At 38.8% G+C, this 24406-nt stretch overlaps 1 protein-coding gene across 1 annotated transcript in view; it reads left to right on the top strand.

Moving 5' to 3' along the window:
* The window catches only part of LMBRD1 (LMBR1 domain containing 1), a 99299-nt gene that overhangs the window by 68218 nt on the left and 6675 nt on the right, over window positions 1-24406 (top strand). The window contains exons 10-14 of the mRNA XM_031455941.2: window positions 1826-1890; window positions 2254-2356; window positions 2895-2999; window positions 5079-5228; window positions 6573-6651. Coding sequence (XP_031311801.2) covers window positions 1826-1890; window positions 2254-2356; window positions 2895-2999; window positions 5079-5228; window positions 6573-6651 — 502 coding nt within the window. The remainder of the gene's footprint in view (window positions 1-1825; window positions 1891-2253; window positions 2357-2894; window positions 3000-5078; window positions 5229-6572; window positions 6652-24406) is intronic.

The following is a 24406-nucleotide window of genomic DNA, read 5'->3' as shown; positions in this document are numbered from 1 at the left end:
TAAAACATTTATCTTTTTAATATTTTTTTCTGTGTTTTGTTAAGTAGCTGTGATTAAACAGCCTAACTCTGTGTCGTTCCATCTCAACAGACTAAGAAAATAGTTAAGGATTTTCTTTCCTTCTCTTTTCTTTCCCTTCCCTCCTCCCCTCCCCTCCCTCTGCTCTCCTCTCCTTTTCTTTTCTTCCCCTAAAATGGGCACCAAGGAAGGAAATCTTGATTTCTGTGACTGTTTCTATGTCCTGTTCCTCTAGTGCCCTTTGGCATGTGGCAGTTATGCTACAGACGCTCTGACAGGGCACTGCGAAGTGATATATTTCACTTGCGGATCCTCAGGGTGTGGGTGCTGTCTCCAGTTCACCTAGTTTTGGAGGTGCCCAAATCTACTAGTAAAAGATTGTGTGCACTCCTTGATATCCTCTACTGATAAACTTTTGTTACTAGAAAGGAGCCACTTCAGACTTATTTACCAATCACACTTATTTTAAATAAATGGATTTTCATGTGAAATCCAGCATGTAAAATGGATACATGCAGAGTTTTTTATTTCAAGTGATGATTGTAGCCTTTTTGGTCTCTTGCGAAGCTTCTGCTTCCAAGTGAGCTCTAAAGGCGCGCTTTCATACTGAGGAATTCCCTTGAGCACAGCACTAAAATTTACCCACAAATTCACTTTTATATGCTGGGTAGGATGATGTGGTCTTAGTTGACTTTTTTTTTTTTAATCATGCCAGACTTCTAAAATATACTTCAACAATCATGTGAAATAAGATGAGAACTCTCCCTAACATTCATGATATTTTCCATCTATTCCTATCACTTCCAGTCAAAGAAGAAGCCAAAACGCTTAACTGTACTTAATAGGACCCTTCCTTCTGGCTGTCATCAAGCATAGACTTCATCTCTTTTTCATTCAGACATTTATGCCTTAGAGACCCAGTTCCAACAATGTTTCTTCTTGTTTTCCATAGTCCTAATATAAAGTTCATACTTTTAAGTACAAGGGAGTGTGTTCCATCAGTTACAACGCTTACCAGATTTTTCCACGGGAACGGTTTTACATGACAGTTTCTTCAGTGCTGTTAGTACTCTATTTCAAAAACATTATCTGTTAGATAGCCTTTTCTAGGCTGTGGTGGAACTTATTTATAAGTATGTATATGCAGCTGACCCTTGAACAACACAGTGTGAATTGCTCGGGTCCACTTATATATGGATACTTTTCAGTAGTAAATATAACAATCCTGTGCCATCCGTGGTGGTGTGAATCTGTGGATGTGCAGGAGCCCTGTATACTGAGGGTCGCCCCTAAATTATATGCAGCTTTTTGACTGCCTGCAGGGTGGGCGCCTCTAACCCCTGTGTTGTCCAAAGGTCAGCTGTATATCTCATTACTTCTATGAGAAAATGTTCCACGTTCTTTACTTTAACAGCAGGCTGATATAAGCTGATGAGTTTCTTGGTTTTGTTTTGTTGTGTGTGTGTGTGTGTTAGTCTTAATGTAGATTTCAATTAACTTTTTATATTTGAGTGTAACTGACTATACATCTTTTATTTGACATAGCAAAGAATCTCATTTGTTTGCTTGCCATTAAAGACGTTTAAATGCTTTGGCTCTTTTCTGTATTTGTTCTCAATCAAATAGTCTCATAATGAAAATTTAGATGACAAGTACCTAGGATTATGCGCTAAATTAAAATGTGTCTTGGGTCATTTTATTTAGATCACTGTCATGTGCTAGCAATTCACATTGAGCATAATGGTGTTGTGCTTTTAGTATCAACTTTTAGAACTATAGTCTTGATTTTTTTTTTTTTTGCTTCTAGATAATTTGGGGAATATTTTTCATCTTAGTCGCATTGCTGTTTGTCATTTCTCTTTTCCTGTCAAAGTAAGTACAGTAGAGACATTTTCTGAAGCACTTATGCATATCCTGTAATGTCACACGTTTCCCTGCTGGATTCCATCAGTGTAGCCTGCTTCTCTAAGTAGCTATTTCACTTGACGTGTTCTACAGCATTAACTCAAAGAACGACTAAAAAGGCCCAATAATAGACAGTGTTTCTTTATTCTGTGTCAGTTGAACAATATCTGTAAGATGTTTAAAGTGCGGTTTAATTTGTTATCCTTTTTTTTTTTTTTTGACTTAGTTGGATCTTCCTGGTTAACTTAAGATGCTATTCTTTCTAAATTAACTGCAGATGTGGTGGTATGATTTATAGGTTCACTCCATAATTTTTGTTGTTTGTTTTAGTTTGGATAAAGCTCTTCATTCAGCTGGAATAGATTCTGGTTTCATAATTTTTGGAGCTAACCTGAGTAATCCACTGAATATGCTTTTGCCTTTGCTACAAACAGTAAGTAAAGAAAATCAGTCATTTTGTACTCTAGCGAACACTCTCACACTCTGTCCAATTATTATGTTAACAAACCTATTGATACATGGCAATACCTTGTGCCCTCTGCTGATTTGACTTTTTATTACGTATGATTTCTACATTGATATGTGGCTTTGAAAAATCGTATTGATATATTACTGAACACTTACATTATACATAATTTGATTTGGGATACATTATCAAATTTAGGGTGAACACTTCTAAGCAATTCCTTGGAATTCCTGTTTTTACTCTTTACTTTTTTATGAAGTCTTTTATTCTATGTATAAATGTAATTTTAGTTTAATTTGTAATAGGATTTTTCTTAGGATAATGATACTAAGCAATTTGGTAATAGTTTCGTCATTGTTTTTTGGAGAAATTTTTTTTCATATTATCATAGTAGCCTGATCAGGGTTGGTATTTTAAACATTGGCAAATATGACTAATGAAGTTTCAGTTAATTTTACATAACTTCTGTTGTTTGTGTATTAAATTTAATTTTGTCTTTTTTCAGGTGTTTCCTCTTGATTATATTCTTATAACAATTATTATTATGTACTTCATTTTTACTTCAATGGCGGGGATTCGAAATATTGGCATATGGTTCTTTTGGATTAGAGTGAGTATTTGATACAAAGTTATTTGAATTTTTTTCATCATTTTGTATATACTCTCCATTAGTGGAGATAAATCTCCATTAGATTTATCATACAGAACTTGTAAATATCTTGATGCCAAAAATGGTGGAAATAGTAGCTTTTTCACTTCGTGTTGACATAAAAGTGCATTTTATGTAGAACAGTGGTTCTTAAGTAGGAGCGATTTTGCCCCCAGGATACAGTTGGCAAAGTCTGGAGATGTTTTCAGTTGTTATAACTGGGGAGAGGGATGCTATGGTGTTTAGAGGGTAGAGGTCAGGGATTCTGCTAAACATACTGCATTGCACAGGGCAGCCTCCCACAACAAAGACTCACCCCGTGTAAGATGTTAAGAAACAGTGCCAAGGTTGGGAGACCATGCTTTAGAGGTTATATTATTTTCCTTAGTGTTTGGCTGCGTGGAAACACACTGCAGCACCAGTGGATACACGGGAGCTCAGAAGTGACCCTTACTACTAGGAGGCAAAGATTACTATATGATTGGAGAAAGGGTTATTTTCTCCTTATACTCATTTTGATGTAAATTAAGAATTTTTAAATGAGATATATCACCTTCATACTTCCAGCTGTGGGTAGGAGAAAACTCAGTTAAACGGTGGCTTGAACTAATGAAAGACTTCCTTGCTATGGAAAACTTTTTAAATCTAGCCTTCCTTTGGTAGCTCAGAAACATCAAGTCTATAGTCCTCATTGGCTTCTCCCTCATGATTATAAAAGGGCTGCTTCAGCTCTGTTTATCCTGTCCGTGTTCCATAAGGAAAAGGCAGATAGGAGGAAGGGGTGACACCTGGAACAGAAAGGAAGCAAAAATCCCCAGCAGGCTGCTTTCCTTCTGATGTTCAGTATTTTGTCACTACAGCCGCTACAGGGTGTGGGGAAGCTGGAAATACACATTTTTAGGTGCTTGTGTCCCATCTGGAAGTGGAGTTCTATTGCTCTGCATCATACTACAATGTAGTAATAAAACAAGGAGGTGACATCTTAGTTGCTAAAATAAAAGTGTGCCCTGCCTTTGAAATGAAGCAAGTCACCAGGTTCTGTGTGTTTGTTACCACACATTTTAGTTTTCCTCCTGAGAGATGCATCTGAAAATATCTACAGTCAGAAGATCACAAACTAACATAAACCTGCTATTACAGGAGAGTGTAATGTGAGGATATCATGAGCATTTCATAGCGATGAGTATCAAGACATGTGACATCGCTGTCCTTGTGCAGGAATTTTACGTAAAACCACAGATACATCACTAATAGTGAATTAAACTCACCCCTTCAATCCTTAGATAGAATTAGAGCTAGTTCACAATTCCTCTTAGCTCTGTGAACTTCTAACAGATGCTATTACATAAAAAGTTTAGAAGATTTATCTGAAACAGATCTTGTGAATACTAAAATATTCTCTAGGTCTTGAGTTTCTTTGCAGATTGCCATACTAAGTGAAGCCAGAAAGAGAAAAATATCATATGATAATCACTTCTAAGTAGAATCTTAAAAAAAAAAAAAAAGACACGAACTTATTTACAAAACAGAAACAGACTCAGACATAGAAAGCAAACTTACGGTTACCAGAGGGGAAAGGGATGGGGAGGGGATAAAGTTGGAGTTCGAGATTTACAGATACTAACTACTGTATATCAAATAGGTAAACAACAAGGTCCTACTGTATAGCACAGGGAACTATATTCAATACCTTGAATTGGCTATAATGAAAAAGAATATGAAAAGGAATATATATATACTATATACAGAATCACTATTCTGTTCATCAGAAATTAACACTCTGTAAACTGACTATACTTCAATTAAAAAATTAAAAATTAAAAAAGGAAAAAGTAATAAACATGAATTTAAACCTAAAAGCTTTACAGGGAAAGAACTGTCTGTCATTCTTCTACTTACCTGCAAAGATTAAGAATTCTTAGTATTTTGGAAAAAAGGATTGGTTGAACTGTGTTCATTCCGCCTAACAGATGAGTGGGCCTCAGTGCCTTCACATCAGACATACTGCTGGAATCTTATCCCTGTCTGTCTGCTTTCCAGTTATATAAAATCAGGAGAGGCAGAACCAGGCCCCAGGCACTCCTGTTTCTCTGCATGATACTTTTACTCATCGTCCTTCACACCAGCTACATGATTTACAGTCTTGCGCCCCAATATGTTATGTATGGAAGCCAAAATTACCTAATAGAGGTAAGTGCAAACTTCCGAAAACTTCATTATTTTGATGTTTTAAACATAGTGATATTTAAAACCCAATTCTGATTTGTGAAAGCTAGCATAAAATACTAGCACATCAGATTCCATTTCATGTTGCTAAAACTAGTTTTTCCTTCCATTTGGGGGCATACTTATGTTGGTTTCATACAAATTCTTTTTAAAAATGACACTGAATTTCATTATAATAGTTCCTTCAGCAGGTCCTCGGGTGCCAAGCTACTGCGCTTCATCTCAGCACTTTGCTAAAACTCATACTGTTTACTCTAAATTAATATTTTAAGCAAGTTTATTAATATGGCTCCCCAAAAAGTTTGGTGAGCAGAGTATGCCTGCTCATTGGTACCGTGAATCCCACAGGAGAGACTTCATAAATACTTGATTTGTAGGTAATGAGGCTTTCTTTTAACACAGTGGGCATCCTCTTACCTGTTACATTGATTTCTTGGTGTTGATCTTTCAAAAGCCTACTGTGATTCCTCCGTGTAACTGGAAAGCTAGTTGGATTTTTTTTTGACAGCTTAAAATAGTTTGACCATATCTGATCCAACCTTTGTTGAGTCTTCTTTTCCCGAAACAGCTTTGCTCTCCTTCCCAGCAGCTCACATCACACCCCTGTTTCAGGGGCGAGTCCGTGCCTTGTTTTCATGGAGTCTTTATCAGCCTCGTCTGCCCACATCACTGTCTTCTCCTCCTCTACTTCCTCCATTCTTTCTTTACTTTAACATGTAATTGAAACAAGAAACAATCTAATAAGCACATCAGACCCTTAATCAATATCATCCATAATATTGTTGAGGGTTGAAAACTTCGTTCATTGAAAAATATTGTCACGAGGTAAGTGGAGCCGAGATAAGGCACACGTCCCGATGGAGGTGCACGAAGGACCCGAGTTTGGGAAACACAAGGCTAGAGGGTCCCCTTAATCATTTTCTCATCTTGTAAATCTTTTATTCTCTTCATGCCTTATCCCTTCACCTAGGCCATGCTTATAATTCTTCTGTAAATGAATGAAATGAGACCATGCTTTTTGTGAATGAAAGCTACTCTTTCTCTTGTTCCACAGTGGGAAAATAAGTAGGCTGTTTCTCTGGGCTTTGTTCAACACAGGACCTAAAGACTGTTGCAGAAAAGCCCTAATGTTAAATTTACCATAAATCTTTTTCTTTTACTTGCAGTTTTACATAAAGTTCACCTTTTAGAATATTAGCTAGATGCAGTTTAATGGAAAACAGTCTGAAGTTCATAATGTGATGACTTCTTATCAAAATATATCTATCACTATAACATTTCCATTTTAACTGCATTTTCATCTTTCAGAGCAACATAACGTACGATGAACATAAAGGCAATTCAACCCTTTCTGTGCCAAAGAGATGTGACGCAGAGGCCCCTGAAGGTAACGCAGCCCTTGTCACCTGTCTTAGAATATATAACTCTGTATGTAACACATGATTTGCCTTGCATTTTGGTGTTATCATTTGATGCATTTATTTTAATATGTGATGACAAAGGAGCTTTCAGCAAGAAGAAACTGGTAAGTCCCTTCAGCAGAATTTCTTGCTGACATAATGATTTCCACTGGGGAGAGGACCATTACAAATTAGTTCCTTTTGAAGAACAGAAGGTAGTTGTTACTTATCACCTTTACTAGTATAATGAGAAATCCTTCTTAGGTGACTTTTTTCTGTTGTCGTTCTTAAAAAAATTCAAGAGCATTTTGGTGGAATCTGCAATTTTCAGGACTGAGACCTGAAGTACCTGTGACCTGGAACAACTTTTAATGCATCCAAGTCTAGTTACTTCAGTCGATGCTAATAATGTTAATGACGGTATCAGTTACCTGTTAAGAACATGTAGATGTGTTGCAGGCATCATGCTAAGTAGTTCATGTGTGCTCCGACAAAGCTCTGTGATCCCGTGCTCTTAACCTCTGTGTATTTTGAGAGAATCATTTTTTTTTTCTATTTTCTGTGCACTAAGGTGATTTTTTTTTCTCTCTGAATAATACAGAATTGTGTCCCGATTAAAGATTCCAGATTGATTCATTCACAGTTTGCAGTTTTTTTTCTTCTACTTTTGCCTTCAAAATGCTTTTGTTTCAGGGTAAAATCAAATATAGTATATTGCTTGATAAGTCATTCAGGGGTACTATTATGAAAAAGATAAATTGGGAGTTTTTTAGCAGATGAGCTATAGAATGTGGTAGGGTAAGAGGACTAGGTGGAGAGCACAGGGTAGCCTGGAGGAGGAAGTATGAACTCTACCTGGAGATCACTCTGGAGTGGTATCAAAAAGGCTGCATCAGAAAAGGGACAGCAGAATGCATTTCAGGGTTAAAGAAGAATTCACCTTGTCTGGGCACCCAGGGAAAGCTGTTCTAGGCAGCGGAACAAAATGCACAAATAAAATTATCTTAAACTATAAAGGTATGTGTACAAACAAACTTAGGATCGTGTTATTGTTTTGTTTATTAAATTATGGACAGAGGAAGTGAGATTACAGAGTTAGGAACAAATCACAAAAGGTCTTGGGAAGTAACTCAAGACCCACTGAAGAGTTTTTAAACATGAAACTAGAACTTGTGATCTGATTTGATTTCAGTAACTTAATCCTAATAGAGAGAGAGGGAGCATGGCATTGAGAAACTGAGACCAGAGAAGAGAAATCAGTTGGGAGCTGTTTACAGAAATCCCAGAGATGGTGAGAGCGTGAACTAAATGATAGTCTTGAGGGTGTGAGATGAAGAAAGAAATTTCGGGGACGAATTGAGAGAATTTCTGATGGCTTGGATCTGAAGCAGTGGGAAGGGAAACAGAATATTCTAGCATGGCCCTCCAGTCAGTGATTTGGTAAATTCTGGTGTCACCTTCCTGAGATTAATAGAGATAAAAGTCTCTATTAAGGTTAGAAAAAGAATGTAAGAAATGATGAGTTGACTTGAGACATCTTAGGGACACTCAGGTGGAGATGTCGTAGGCAGTTGGATATCTGTTAATGAGCTCAAAGGGCGGAAGGTGAGGGGCAGGGAGCGTGGAGCTGAGAGGAAGGTTGTTATCTGTGGGCAGAGAAGGTGTGGAGAAGAGGGAGGAAAAGGGGCGAGAGATGTTAACTCAGTGATGAAGGTGAGAACTCACTACGTTGAATAAAAAGGACTACAAAGCAGTGACAGAGTTTATATTAATTAGTCTTGACAAGTTTTTCACAGAGATTGATAGCGGTTGGATGGGAACTAGAGAAGACTGCAGGGTCTTGGGATTTTTTTTTTATTATTATTAGGAGAGACTTCAAGGCTGATGGAATAGAATTCATGGAGCAGGAGAAACATAGCAGACAGGGTGAATGGTGGGCCAGTATCCCCCGTCCTGGAGGAGATGGTATTAGAACATCAGAGAATGCTACAGGTAGAGTGGGGGACGCCTCTTTCTGTAGAGGGCAAGGAAGGAGGCAGCCATGTGGACTCACAGTAACCTTCTCTCAGTGAGGGTGGGCAGGAGGCTGCCATTTCTATATGGTCGTCTCATTTTGCTGTCAAGTTTCAGTTCAGGTCAGCTGCTGAGAATTGTGTGGGCCACTGGCACAAAACTGAAGAAAGAGGCAAAAGTTTCAGTAGGTAAATGGAAGAAGAATCTGACCGAAGATAAGTCAGTGATTGATATATATGTCAAGGGACAGAGATGAAATTATCTACCTGTATCTTTGTTGAACAAATCTGTACAACTGGTATTAATCTGTACCAGTGCCTCGGTTTGTGGGGGAAGGTGGATTGAAGGATTTAAAAAGAATTTTTAATGTTTTTTTGGGGGGAGGATAGGGGGTAAGGTTTATTTATTTATTAATTTAATGGAGGCACTGGGGATTAAACCCAGGACCTCATGCATGCTAACCATGCGCTCTGCCACTGAGCTATGCCGTCCCACCCCAGGTTGAAGGATTGAAGTGGGCTGGCAAGCAAAGGACAGGCTGAGAGTTAGGTAAAGTGACCAAGCACAGAGTCCGGGATACACAGGGAAATAAGAGACTGAAACTGGGAAAAAAGAACAAAATCAAGAAATGACATGGGAAAACAAGTATGAAGAAGACATAATAGTAAAATGTTCTTATTGTAAATAAATATGACTTGATTCTCTAGTTCTACTTTTGTAAAGACTTCAGGCCTAGATTTTTTACTTTGAAATGTACACACATCACAAATAGGGTTGACAGTTGAAATGCTTTGGGTTGTCATTTTTAGCTCAGTGAAAAACTACTGTTGAGTTGATTTGTAATTTTTTTAAAGAGGGCATTGACCCTGAAGATCAGGGTCTTCAGAACCTATTAAGGTTCTGATTCTTAAATGCTTATAGTTGCATTGAAACCTTAGCATTAAAAACAAATCAAAATTTCAAAATTATGTTGCACTAGTAAAAGGGGCTTTAAAATGCCCCTGTATTGCTGAACTGAGTGAATTTGTAGATCAGTGTTATAGATCAATAAGCTTTAGTCAAATAATACTCTTGCCTATAACTTTTTTATGAGTCACATTCAGTGCTTTTCTTTTTCAGTCTGATCTAATTTACAGTGGTTAAAACGACCTCCTTTGAATGGTTGAATATTTTTCTAAAACATTTTAGTTGACTTATTCTTTGAAATGTTACTTTGCAGTACAGAAACATTCCTTTTAGATTTACGGATTTATTTTTCCCAAAGATTTTTTGTTCTCTAGCTGATCTCTGTATGTCATATTTGCGTGTGCACACTTGGAAGAGGACGATAGAATTACAATCATTGAACTTGGGGTGGCAGAATAAGAGAATACTTTAAATAAAAATAATGGTGGGATCTGAGAGATCTCTCCTCTCCGATTCAGAATTAAGATGGCTTTGGATACTGCTGCTCATAATGAAGATATTAATCCTACTAATTTCATACATAAGTAAATGAAAATTGAGTTTTATATGTTAAAATTTTTTTTAAATGATGGAGAAAGATGAAGAAGCCGATTAGAACATGAGATAAGACATACAGAGTGGGGCTGGGGTGGAGTGTGTGGTGACAGGCTGAAATGACAGTGTTGATTTCAGCGAGCACTGGGAAATCTCAGCACACAGCGAGAAAAATCAGCACTGTTATTTGTGACATTTTGGTGGGCACGTTTGACTTGAGTAGACGGCTCTGTAATACAAATACTCCATAAGACACTTGATGTCACCTTCATTATGTAGCTGTTGCAAGTAACAGGATTTTGGAAAATGACTTTTAGAGACAAAAATTATAATTTATAGTGTTACACTTAAAATTATTTCTGAGAAAAGATAATCTCCCTAGAAAGATGTTAAAGCAATGATTTCTAAAAATACGTATATTAGTCTCTTACCCATATTAAGTACATTTGAGGGACCCTTCTTTCTTAAGTAATATTTCACCCATATAATGTTTTAGAGTCAAAAGAGTTACCTAAAAATAATGTAGGTTCTTTGTGTTTAAAATAATCTCTTAAAGTATAGGATGATTTAGCAGATATATAAAGACTACCTATCATATCATGTTTATAAAGTTCCCTTAAAATAACAATATTACTAAATTTATCCTTATAGGTAATGCATTGTTTGTAAATTCAGAGTAAGTCAGCTGAGCAAATCAGAAATCAAATTTTAAATTTTGTATGCTATTAAGCAAAAGGACCTTTACATTCTTAGTTTTAGGTTCTTTAATTGCTACTTAATCTAATCATCATTAATACACAGTATATACGTTGATATGAATAAAAATAGTTAAGCATAGAATTATCAAAAGTCACATAATCATACAGAAATATTTGAGTCAAAATAGGAAGACAAATGATCATTGTCCCTCGGTGGATAAACAGAATGGAGTACCAGGACAAATTTTGGGAAAGAGAGAGTCAGTGGAAACACACGTATAGTCCCTACCTTTGATAAACAGCCTAATGGATTTGACATGAAAATAAATGATTGTAATAGAAAAGTAAATGGCAAGCTGTAATGGAATTACAGACAAACGCTATGGGGTAGCAGAAAGGGATAATGGTTTCCTCTGTAGTATAACATTTTAACTGGGCCCCAAAAGCATAACTTAAACCTAAATGAACAAACAAAAAAACTGGAAGATATTCCCAACAGAGAAGGAATCTGTGTTAACAAGGCAGAAAGATGAGTGTATTTGGCAAGTTATCGAAAAAATACATTGTGGCAGGAGCATTGAATATTTGTGGAATACAGTGAGGGGTGAAGCAAGATAATATGTTTCCAAATGATCATTTTTAAAACTCTATGAGCCCAAAGTCTTATTTCTGCTTCCTATGTGATTTTCTTTTTATCTTTTGTTGAAGTAAACCTGTGTTGTCTTATTTGGACATTAAAGTACCTATAAATAGGATGATCCATATAAATTAAACTTGACTTTTGTGGGTTCTTCTGGTTAAGTATATTTGTTAATAACATTATATATATATATAGGCAGCCTTAAAAAATCATTGAATGATCTATGGCTTTCGATTTCAGCATTAGGATATAATTTTACCAGGACAAATGGTTAAGATATCTCAAGTTAGCTGATGATGCTAAAATAGAAACTGATGTGTTAAACTAAAGGACATGAATTACAAAAAAATGAACAGATTTAAATTAAAGAGCTAAAACATGGGTATGGTTATTTATGCTAAGTACAAAGGCAAAAGTGAGAATGATTTTGAATAACTAAAGATGATGATGGAGAAAAAAATTGTAAAGTAAAATGTGCATTGATGTCTTACTTTAGAAAGTAGTTGAACACTAAGTTGTGGAGTAAACAAGCCCATTATCAAGGAGGGACTCGAAACAGCTTCTCTGTAAATAAAACCAAGCTGTTGTGCTTTTCAGTGATAAAAACAGGCTGACCTGTTTTCTCGGCACCGCAAGTACCTGTCCTTCTACAAACATGTATCTGAGATACTACGTCAGGTAGAGATGGAAAAAAATTGCCCCTCATTTTCTGCATGAGAATTATTGAAATGGAAATAAAGGCCACAAAGAGACACAAAAGTTACAAATAATTTTTAAAATATAAACTAGAATGTTAAAGCAAAAAAAAAAAAAAAAAAGAACTTTAGCAAGGCCATCTAACTAGTTTAATACTCCTTTTTTTTGCAGATACAGAATCTAAGGTCCTATGAGTTAAAAGTTGATAGTGTAAGACTTGGGACTATAATGCTGGTGTCTGGATTCCAAGGCTCTTTTTTCCTACATGTCACTGTTTTGTGTTTTGTTTGCATCGTCTATCCTTCAAATTGTAAAACAAAATGATGTTACTGCTTTTTTAATATAATAGAGGTAGGCATTTGAAGCCACTGGGGAATCAAAACACCAACAATATAAAAGAAAAATCAGAGGTCAGAGAGCTTAAACCTAGGTTATTTGAGAAGGAAACACAAGAGTCTGGACAGTGAGAGATGAACAGAAGACAGCAGCATCATAGGATCCAAGAGAGTGTTGCGTACAGAGATCATTATTGTCGATGCTTTAGAGAGAGATTTACCAACTAGCCAATCTCACACCTCTGCGAATGCAGTTGCAGTAGGGGAATTTGGGCTGAAGTATTTGAGAATTCAGTGCAGAGATTTAGCCGTGCAGAAAATTCCTTATCTGAATGTGGCTTTTGTTTGGGATTTTTACCGTGCTTTCTAAGTAGCCTAAAAACCCCACATACTGAGTGGCACGTGGACTGAGGCATGTGGGTGTTACTGAAAGTTGTACATACATCTCGTTTGTGACATGAGTTCATCCTGAATGCGCTCCAGAGCTTGTTGCTGGCTAATCCCTCTTGAGTCCTTTTGTGAGTGAACGTCTTCTTAACTCCACGGCTCTGTTTCCCTAATTAATGCCTTGAAGGAGAACATGGACTTCAGGTTTATGTGTTTTGGGTTGAGTCACTGATTGAACATCCGAGTGGAGATCTTGAGTTGGCAGTCGAGTTGGGTCTGGAGTTCTGGGGAAGTTTTTGCTGGATTGGGGATGGGATAGATTCCAAGTAAACTGTGAGGTTGGATGTGGGGTCATCAAGAGAGTGAGCTCAGATGGAGCAGAGGTGCAAGGGTTGCTCTGTGGCTGCCCAGTGTTATGAGGTCAGAAGGAGGGAGAGCCCCAGCAGCAGAGATCTAAGGAGGAAAATTCAGTAATTCAGTTCCCTGCAAACCAAGGGAAGGTGGTCAGCCATTCCAAGTGCTGGCATTTGTCAAGTAAAAGAAGGAGAGACTTATGGGTTTTTTTGTTTTTAATTCTTATTTTTCATTGAAGTTAGTTGATTGACAGCACTGGTTTCAGTATAGCAAAGCTATTCAGTTATACATATCCATGCATACATATATATTTTCAGTTTCTTTTCCATATGGCTCATTACAAGAAATTGAATATAGTTCCCTGTGCTATATAGTAAATAGGTCCGTGTTGTTTATCTATTTTATATATAGTAGTGTGTGTCTGTTAATCCCGTAGGCCTAATCTGTCTCGCCACTTTCCCCCTCTGGTAACCACTGTATGTTTTCTATGTCCAGCAGTCTATTTCTAGTTTGTAAAAAAAATGTGTAGCTTTTTTTTTTTTAAGATTCCACATATAAGCGACATCATGGATATTTGTCTTTCTCTGTTGGACTCACTTTAGTTAATATGATAATCTCTAGGTCCATCCATGTTGCTACAAATACATTATTTCATTCTTTTTTAATAGGTGAGTTGTATTCCATTGTATATAGATGCCACGTCTTCTTTATCCATTCATCTGTTGATGGACATTAAGGTTGCTTCTGTGTCTTGACTGTTATAAATTGTGCTGCTATGAACATTAGGGTCTTTTTGAGTTACAGTTTTCTCTGAATGTATGCCCAGGAGTGGGATTACTGGATCATAGGCTAAGTCTACTTTTAGTTTTTTTAAGGGACTTCCACACTGTGTTCCATAGTGGCTGCACCAATTTACAATTTACATTCTCACAAACAGTGTGGGAGAGTTCCCTTTTCTCCATACCCTCTCCAACATTTATTATTTGTAGACTTTTGAATGATAGCCATTCTCACTGGTGTGAGATGATACTTCATTGTAGTTTATTTTGCATTTCTCTGGTGAAATTGAGCATCTTTTCATGTGCTTGTTGGCTGTCTGGATGTCTTCTTTGGAGAAATGAATCTCTAGGTCTTCTGCCTGTTTTTTGATTGGGTTGCTTGATTTTTTTATATTAAGCTGTATAAGTTGTTCATATACTTTGGAAATTAGTCACTTGTCGGTTGCATCATTTGCAAATATTTTCAAGGAGAGACTTATGTTTAAACAGATTATTACAATGGGAAGAGGGAGGCTGTTGCAAGAGGAAGAACTCTGACCATGAGATCTGCAGGTGTTTCAGAGATGAGGCAGGAAAGGGCTTTTCTCTCCTTGGGGGGGGGGGCGGGGGGAGTAGACAAGGCTAAAAAGAACCGAGTGTGAGAGAGTGGGATGATCATGGAATGTTCTTTCCTGAGGTCAGCCACGAGGGCTTGTTCAGGAAGGGCTGTATGCTGGCTCAGGCCAAGGGCACAAGTTAGACTTCAGAGGCCTGGCAAAGGAGCGAAATTTAACCAAAGTTCAGTCAAATCAAATCAACAAGCCTTTAGTTCTGTTAATCAGTGTGGACAGATAGCTCCGTGGATCTTTCAGAAGCAGAGAGTGAGGATTTAGAGGACTGTGTCTGGCCTCGTCCTGGGTAAACAAGGCGGGTGTCCACGAGCCTTCTCTGCGTCCTGCATTATATCCTTTTTCATGCTAAGTCTTCAATGCCTGGTGTGTGTTTTATACTTAAAGAGCATCTTAATTCAGATACTAAATTTCCATCATCCGAATGAAACCATTTATTGGTTAAAGTAAAATAGAGTTCTACCAAAGCACTACAGTTATATATCATGAAAAAATATTTCACACTGCTTCAGTTTTTAATTAAATAAAGTAGAAATTCGGCTCCTTGGCATCAGTGGTCACATGTCAAGTCCTTAATAGCCACATGTTACTGGACAAGGCAGGTCTAGAGCCCGCCCTAGTGGTGGCATCTCAAAGGAGACGCAGCCTCTTAGGAAGGTAAGCCCTTCCCTCTCCCGAGGATTGCACCGTCATGAGAGGGTGGGCCGGAAGTGAAGTGACATTACTTGCAGCAAACTGAAAGCGTAGTTGGCCTCAGTGTGAAGAACAGGAAGGGAAGAATCATATCCCAGAGCAGTTGCAACCACGGACTAGCTCCCTGCAGATTGGCAGTCCAAGTACACATCACCGGGGTGAACCTGTTTCACTGTAATTTCAGACCAGCGGTGCCTCGGCACGTGGTGCGAGTAAATATAAATCCTCACTAGCCTCACTAGAGGGATGCATCTTAATTCTGCCCTCCACAGAATTCCCACAACGGAGCACCAATAAAGACGTCAGAGTCAAATATTCAAGCACACAAGGAAACAGAGCGCCGTGTAAGAGAGCTGGAAATAGCAGACGGCAGGGAGAGACTTACACACACCCGGTGTTGGAATTGCCACCACAGATTATAGAACAGCTATGATAAAAGGCCTAAGCCCAGATCAGAATCCCGGCAGGAACAACAGACCCTTAAAGAGTGAATGAACGAAACCCTGGCAGATTTGTAAATCATCCACATATAGTGTGTAAAAAGGAACATACGGTAGTTGAAGGTAAACTCAGGGAACTACAGATTAAAAGCACAACGAGGCATCTCTGCTTACCGTCGGTTAGTTGGCAGAGGAAAGTAAGCAGCTGTGGCTACACAGCAGAGAAGGTGGGCAGTAGCTGCTCCAGGTGGACAGCGTTAATGTCACTGAGGGGCAGCATGTGGAGAGGAATGGAACACATGGGCCAAATCCCAAGCAAACACGGGGCAAACCCAGACTGGCAGCGGACAGACGTGGTGTAAAGGAGCTGGCCTGTGTGCTTCCGACCGGTCAGTGTCAGAAAGGACAGAGAGGCTGAGGAACGAGAGAGAACATGGTGACCGAGAGTGACATGTGACCCTGGGTTGGCGCCTGTGCCCAAGGACAAAAGTGCTGTAAAAAAATACACTGGGTAAGACACGCTGAAGGAGGGGCTGTGGGGTAGATCTTTAAAATATAATATCAGCATTAAAATTCCTGAATTTAATAGCTGTGCTCTATGTAGGAGAACATCTGCCTATTAAAAACTGCTGAGATGCTGGATAACCTGCATTTCAGACGTGTGTGTGTGTGTGTGTGTGTGTGTGTGTGTGTGTGTGTGTGTGTGTGTGTGTAAAAACGTCAGTACCAAGTACAGGCCACCATACGGAATTACTGAAGATAACCATGTCTAGTTACCGTTTTAGGGATATTATACATTAGATTGTTTATATCATTACACATTATTTATGTCCTTTTATAATTTACACTTCTATTTGCTGTTTTTCTTAAATTCCATTAAATTTAAATTTATATGCTCAGTTGTTCAGTGTGATGCATTTTGCCCCCACGAAATGACAGAACATACCTTGAACGTAAGAGCAAGTGAATACAGCCAGTGCTATCTGGTAAACCCCGAGGCAGTTTAGATTTAAAAGGTGTAATTTATTGTGGAAGTGAGTTGATCTTTGCTGTTTACTTTCAGCTTTAAATCTTCCATGAAATAATTCATCTCTCACATTTTCCTGTCACTTCTGGTATAAATTTCTGGCATCAGATAAACCTTGATTTAATTATAGGCATGTTCAGTCTTGGGAAAAGAGTCGTTCTTTTCATAGGTTTACAGAATCTGTCCTTTTTGAGGCTCTATACAAAAGGACAGCTTAAATCCACAAACATATTAAAAACTCTTCAGAAATTAAATCTCTCATCTAAAGGCACGTAATACTTTAAAACTTATTGAAGGTTTTCCCCATATTTTTAAATAACCCACTAATTTAAATCAAAGATGGCGTTTGGTGATGTAATCCAACTTTCTTAAACAATTTAAGATATTCTTCTAAATTTCTCACCGATTTTTAAAGACAGAACAGTTTTTACCCTTTCTCATGTGAAGCATTTGCTTCGACAGCTACCGACTGAAACAAGAGGATTTTCTAATCAATGTCACTTCTTATGTGTCAGAAAACTGGCTTTCTTCTTTCTGGATATTTTCCATATTTACTCTGACTCTAGCATATTATCCATGCCAGGGCACTGTATTTTAATGTCTGTAATAGACTAAGTCTAAACCATTCCCAAATGCTGCTCAATAAGTCTTAAAATCTTTTTAATCCCATAAAATCCAGGGAACTGACAGCAACATAATGTTGCTAATGTTCAGCAGTTCTGGGCACAGACACATCTCCCTGTTCCTATGTTAAGTAACCCCAAGAACAATCAAAAATAGTTCACTTGCTCTGGGAAATGCTTACTCCTGACTGTGGAACAACTAAAATAGCTTACTTACCAAAATCAGCTGCTCAGTGAGACTTGCTTGGAGACTTCTTACGTCCACCAATCCAAAACTTGTATCATAAACTTAGCCCAATTCTAACTGTTGCCAAAAAACCACCTCTACACCTCGATAGCCGAATTGAGACGCAGGGGCGGTTTTGTGGGACAGTTAGAAAAGGCCAGCTTTACTGCTTTGCCAGGCAAAGGGGAGTCACAGCAGGCTCACGCCTTAGAGACTGTGGATCCGTCATGGGGTTGGGGGTCCTGAGGTTTTATAGAAAAACTGGACAGAACAGAAAGCCGACAACAATCAGGGCATTTTCCACTGTGCCGTAGTCTTAATCGTGCTGAATCCACCTGGCATCATGGAAAAACTCTGGAGGGTCTGTACATTCTTCTGTGGCTATCAGCCCATGACCACCTTCCTGGAACACAGCTTCTGGGTAAAGGATACGCTGTTCTGGGTAGAGAATGTGTAGGGAATGGAGAGTGCAGTGGAAAGGTTGGGGGCTCTTAAGCACAAAAGCAGAGAGCACGTGAAGCAGAGGTGGGGGTTTGTCAGAGAAAAGAGAAAAACAAGTTGCAAGAATTTTAAATCAGAACGGATCAGCAGACCTCCAGCATCAGGGAAGCCAATGTGTTAGCTTCCTACTCTTTCATGACCAGTTCCCCACCTTGTGAGGCCTCGACGGAAGTGGTCCAGCCCAGTTCGGCCCCTTAAACCTTGAAATTCCTTTGTCTTTTCCCTTCCTGTTCTCCCCCACTGTGGTTAGTCTGATAGACTTAGCCTTACTAGATCCATGAGGTTTTCTAAGTGGTGTTTTGGACAGTTGATAATAAATAAGCCTAGTTATGCTGAATAATTTAAGGAGGGGCGGTAATCATTTAATGAAGAAACTCAAAATCTTAGATTTCAGTTCGTATTTTCTAATTGCCATCTGGCTCAGCTCTGGAAATGCTTGTCCTGCCCTGGCCCCTCCAACCTCAATTCCGAGACTGAACTCCTTTTCGCCCTCTTTCACTTATCTTTCCCCCACCACCCTCATGTCCTGGGGTGGGAGGAGGTGTCCTGTGCCTTTTGTGTGCCCTGAACTATCTACTCAGATGGAAATCTTGAAACCATATTCACATTTTCTGGTTCTTCCAATGCTAATCACTTTCCAAGCCCAACCAAGGTTAGAGAAGAAACAACAAACAGAAAGAAACAACGGGGCATTTTTCCATCAATTGGGATACTTGAATTAACATTGCATACAGTGTTATGATACAGCTTTGTATGTTTTGACATAGAAGGACAAACCCCACATGATGATCGGTGGACGAGTGTATACATTACCTCGTTTTTTATGCTTTTGTGCATAAACAAAGCGTAAAAGTCAGGCTGTACCTCAGGGAAATGAAATGTGGAACAGAGACCAAAAAGTAAATATTTACTATTTTATAGTTTTTGTTAATAAATAGCTTTTATTCTGTCGTTAAAGAAAAACAGTGTTAAGCCTTTTTAAGGATGGGAGACAAGGAAGTGGTTACTGATTATAGAGAAAGACTTTTCTTCTTCCAGTTTGTTGAAAAGTGGGAGTGGGGAGGGGAGTTCCTGAGGCTTGAAAAGAAAAAGTGTAATTCTTGAGTTCTTGGTACCATCTCTCTTTTCCCAGAATATGAAATGTTTCTTTCTGCTGGAGCCTCTGAGGTTCCAGGAAATTGTATTTAGAAGCCAAGTTAACTAAGCAGTGCTGCTCGAGACCTCGCCTTGTCACTAACACTGGGTCTAGGTGATGTTTTTCTTACTCTCGCCACTCGTACTTTGACCTGTAAGGAAAAAAAAATAATAATAAGGAGAAAGAAAGAAAAAGAAAATTGAAAAATGTGTTTTGCAGGAAAGGCTTAACTTCTGTTTAAAAACTACTTTTATGGAATGAGTTGACACTTGATAGTTTGATTTACACAGTTAGAAACAAAGAGTTCATTCTAAGGAAAGCCACTTTTAACAGGCTGAAAATGGAAGTTGGCCAAGGGATTTCATTAGAAACTTAAGTCTTACGGGCTCGGGTTGATAAGGGACACTGATGCTCTGTGGTAAGTATTTGCTAACGTCTCCTGTGGTGCTGCATGCCCAAGTCCGTTAGTGCAACCTGAAATGAAAATGGTGCTCAATTCTTTCTGGGTGGAGTTCAAAGACAGGCTTGAATACAGACTTTCAGTTGCAGACCTCCTACCCCATACTGAGGGAAGCTAATTTTAGCTTTCTGGAATTTTGTAACAAGAAGATGAATTCAGCAGAATACGCACCATCCTTTCCCTCAGACTTAAGCATGTGGGGAAGTAGCCTTTAAAAAATACTGTGTGGTCTTTTAGTTTTATACTCAGCAAATTTGTTTTATAATGGGGTTGGGAAAGTTAAGGACAGTTAGATTTAGTCCATAAGATGAGGATAAGTCAAGTCTATTAGAATTGTGATAATTTGACAGCTGTATTTAGAAAGTTATCCTGTTTATTTGAGGAATACAGTATGAGTAATGGCCTTTGCAATTTAAACACCTTTGGAAGACATTGATACATCTTTTTTTTTTTTTTTTTTTTTTTTGGTAATACTGAGAATCACAGTCTTGTGTGTCTTGAAATTCCAAGATAAATTTATAAATTAGTTCATTTCCAGGATTCCCTGTGCTCATTTAATTTTACGTATCTCTTCTTTGTGTGCTTTTTCATTTAACAAATGTTTCCTGAGATCTGTGTGCCAGGAGCTATCCTAGGCACTGCTGATACAGCAGTGAACGAGACTGTCAAACATTCCTGTCCCCGTGGAACTTACACAGTAGAAGGATACAGATAGCTATGTTAGGTGGTAGGTATGGTCCCAGAGGAGGGTGAGTGGTGCCCAGAAGGAGGGAGGGTTTGAAATTTTAAGTAGAGGAGAAAAGAAATCCTTACTGAGAAGCTGACATTTGAGTGAAGAGACCTCAAGGATGTGAGGAGCGAAGGCAGGTTATCTGGGGGAAAGCACCTGCAACAGCAACCGCGGAGTGGGGGCCGCCGGAAGAGGCAGAGGAATGCGGGGCATCGAGTGCAAGGACTTCAGCTTTTACTTTCCGATGGAGAATATATAGAAGATTGTGAGCAGAATGACTTGATGTGACCTGTGTTCTCAGGAGATCGCTCTGACTGCCATGCTGCACGTAGACCAGGGCACGGCAGACTTCCCCTGTAAAGGACCCGACAGGAAATGTGGTGGGCCTTGTGGGGCACACAGTAGGTGTCTCACACTGCTCAGCTCCGCCCCTGCAGCACGGAAGCTGCCACACACAGCACGTTAGGGACGGCTGTGGCCGTCTTCCAGTCCAACTTACAAAAACAAGTGATGCGCTCAATTTCCCTTTTGCATTATCGTTTGCCAGCCCCTGAGATAGACCATAATAAACCAAGGGCAGAAGCGGGTTGACAGGAGACTTGGCGGTACTCCAAGGGAGAGCGTTTGGTGGTGGTGGAAGTGGCCAGAAGTGGTCAGGGTTTGCATATATTTTGAAGGTGGAGTCAAGATTTGCCAAGGAGTCTGGTGGAGGGAATGAGAGAGAAAGGGGATATGCCTATGCTTTTCAGAGTCTCACTTAGAAAATCTTGCTTAATATTTTGTGTCCTACTTTTGATAATACCTAGAATAATTGGCTTTACAGTCTCCCTGCAGCGGGGAGGGTAGAGCTCAGTGCTGGAGCACCTGCTTAGCAGGCACATGGTCCTGGGTTCAGTCCCCAGTGCCTCTGTTTAAAAAAAGAATTAAAAAAAATACAAATTAAAAAAAAAAAACAGCAAAAAATAATTAGAAAGTTTAAAACCTTGTTATCATAAAACTTAAGATGAATTTGCTTAAAAATTAATTTAATTCATTAATGAGGGTACCAGCAGTATGATAAACCTACTCCCCAATAAGACATTTTCTGGGGGAAAAAATAGTCTATCTACAGCCATTAAGGTTACCCTGTTTTTTTCCCCCTTTGGGCCTGTTTGTTTTGTTCTTGGTATCCCATCATCAGCTGAGAACTAATAGGAAACCTAGTAACTGCTCATCTCCTGTTGGTGCCTGCACATTTGTTCAGTAGGTTTCCCTGATGGCTGAACGCGTGTGTGAGGTTGTGATGTGGTGTGTAGGGGGAAGGCATTCCCTCATGGTCAAGGAAGGAAGCAAAACAAAGATGTTGGCATGTTAGCTATCTCTGGGTATCTCCAAAGGAGTCTTGTCAGTCAGATGAAAATAATGCCTTCCTAGTTTGGTAATGTGCTTATAAAAAGTGTTTAAAATGAGTAATTCTGGGGGAAGTGGAAACTGTTAGATAAGGACTTGGACTATACTTACTGACCTCACTGTTTTATTACTAGCATTCTTCATTCACTCTCTCTCTGCGCCTAATCGGTTGATAACGGATGCAGTGCTTGTTGCCATAGTGACCCCCACATCTCCCCTAAATCACATCTCACATGGGTTGCTGTACCTTTTAAGCAGTGCTCCACTTTGGTCCACACTACACAGCGCCCTTAGCTTAATTGTTCTGAAACAGTGGTTATCAAAGTCTCATGTACATCAGTATCACCTGGAGGGCTCATTAAATATAGATTGCACGCTTTTTGATGCAGTGGATCTTAGGAGGGACTCGAATTTTCTGATGGTTTTGGTCTGGAACCACACGTAAAAACCACTGTTCTAAAGTACTGATGACGCCGTTCCTACAAGAGGAGCCTTAAGTGTCCCCTGTACCACCTGATAAATTCAGTCTAGGGTGGAAGGGTTACCACTGTTTAGCCCGTCCTACAAGTTTCCAGCCTTTTTTCATCCATTTTCAGAGCATGGGCATCTTTTCCATCTTTGCTTTTCAACTGTTGGTTCCTGAAATGTCTTAGCCAGTTTCTGCCCGACTCCCCCCACCTTCATCAGTCAGAATCCTGACCATCTTACAAGGTGTATTCTAACCTGACCTTCTTTTTTGAACCTTCAAATATGTGTCCAGTTTCTTTTTTTTTTTCCACTTTGAATTCCCATAGTGTTTATACTTCTTATGACAAGACCTTACTCTGTCTAAATTTATAGTCATTTATGTATCTTACCTCTGTCCTACTCTTAGAGGAATGTAAGCTCCTTGAGGATAAGAAAATACACATATACCTATAGTATTTCTGTCTTGTTCAGCCAACATTTGAAGAATGTAGAATTAAATCCATTTTTTTCACTTGTTCCTTTTTAATCCCTTTTTGAAAAATGTTATTAAAGAGACCTAGGATTACCATTGACCTAGTGTCTTGCAGCTTCTCACTCCCTGTATCTGTTGGATGACGCCCACTGGGCTTCCTTCCTTCCGAGTACCTGGTGATTTCCTCTTCTGACTGAGGTCGGTTGCTTTCTAATGCTGCTGTCCAGCTCCATTGTTACCATTTCTGTTCATTAGACATCTGTGCACTCAGTACCATCTCTGCTTGATTTTCTTCCCCAAGCTCTTTGCTTTCCTTGCATTAAAGGAAAGGAAGGAAGGAAGGAAGAGAGAGAGAAAGAGAGAGAGAAAGAAAGGAAAGAAGGAAGGAAGGAAGGAAGGAAGGAAGGAAGGAAGGAAAGAGAAAGAAAGAAAGAAAGAAAGAAAGAAAGAAAAAGAAAGAAAGAAAGAAAGAAAGAAAGAAAGAAAGAAAGAAAGAAAGAAAGAAAGAAAGAGAAAGAAAGGAAGGAAGGAAAGAAAGAGAGAAAGAAAAGAAAGAGAAAAGAAAAGAAGGATGCTTTGTGTGAAATAACGTATCTGAAAATTCCTTGTATGTCTGATAAGTATTTTGTCCTCACAAGCGAGAGAATTGATGGGGAATCTGGCCGTGCTTAGAATTCTACGGAAGAAATCATTTCTTTTAGAACTTCAAAGGCATTGCCCCATCTGTCTTTCATTTTTAACTGGTGAGAAGTCGCGTGCCGGTCTGTTTCTTTGTTGGACGTTAACTTGATAGTTTCTCTTCTCTCCGTTTCCCCTTTGGGGAGCTCTTGTTCATTCGTTGCAGGATATCTTCAATTGATCATCTGTTTCCTCTCATATTTTATATTTTCTGCCTACCATTTTGCTCTAGATTCTTGGGTATGTATTCAAACTATACCCCCAATTTTTTATTTCATATAACAAATTCATACTTTCCTCAAGGACTTTATTCTGATTTTTCTCTTTCAGGCATCTTTGTTTTATGGATGTAATATTGTCTTCACTATATGAAGACAGTAGGCATTTTTCTTAAGGGTTTCCTTTAAGTAAAATTACATTTCTCTTTATCTCAGAACAGTTCGTTTATCCTGTTCTTCCCCCTCATACTGACAGTTTTCTGTACATAACTGAGGATCCATTCGTATTTATGTTAATTTGTCTTTAAGTATCAGGAACGAGGAAATCTCATCCCTGGGGGCCCTGTGACTGGAGTCTGTTGATCCTTAAATTACATTTTAAAATAAGTGAGACATAAACCAGTTGTCTTACGGAGACCTTTTAAATGTGCGCTCTCCATCTTCCAGAATATTGCTGAAATCTCTTATCATTGGACAGCCTTCCTCCCCTTTTCTTGCTGTTAAAAGGTGGCTCCTGGGTTTATTGCTGTAATTTTAATGAGGTCCTGGGAAAGAGAAAAAACAAATGGCCATGCTCAGTCTGTCCTCTTGAACCACTTTGTGTTCAACACTTTAAAATAGTTCTTTATGGTTACATACTATAAACTTACCATCTTTTACTTGACAAATAAT

Source organism: Camelus dromedarius, chromosome 6 (genome assembly GCF_036321535.1).
Source record: "Camelus dromedarius isolate mCamDro1 chromosome 6, mCamDro1.pat, whole genome shotgun sequence".
Lineage (NCBI taxonomy): Eukaryota > Metazoa > Chordata > Mammalia > Artiodactyla > Camelidae > Camelus > Camelus dromedarius.
This window is presented reverse-complemented; position numbering and strand designations above follow the sequence as displayed.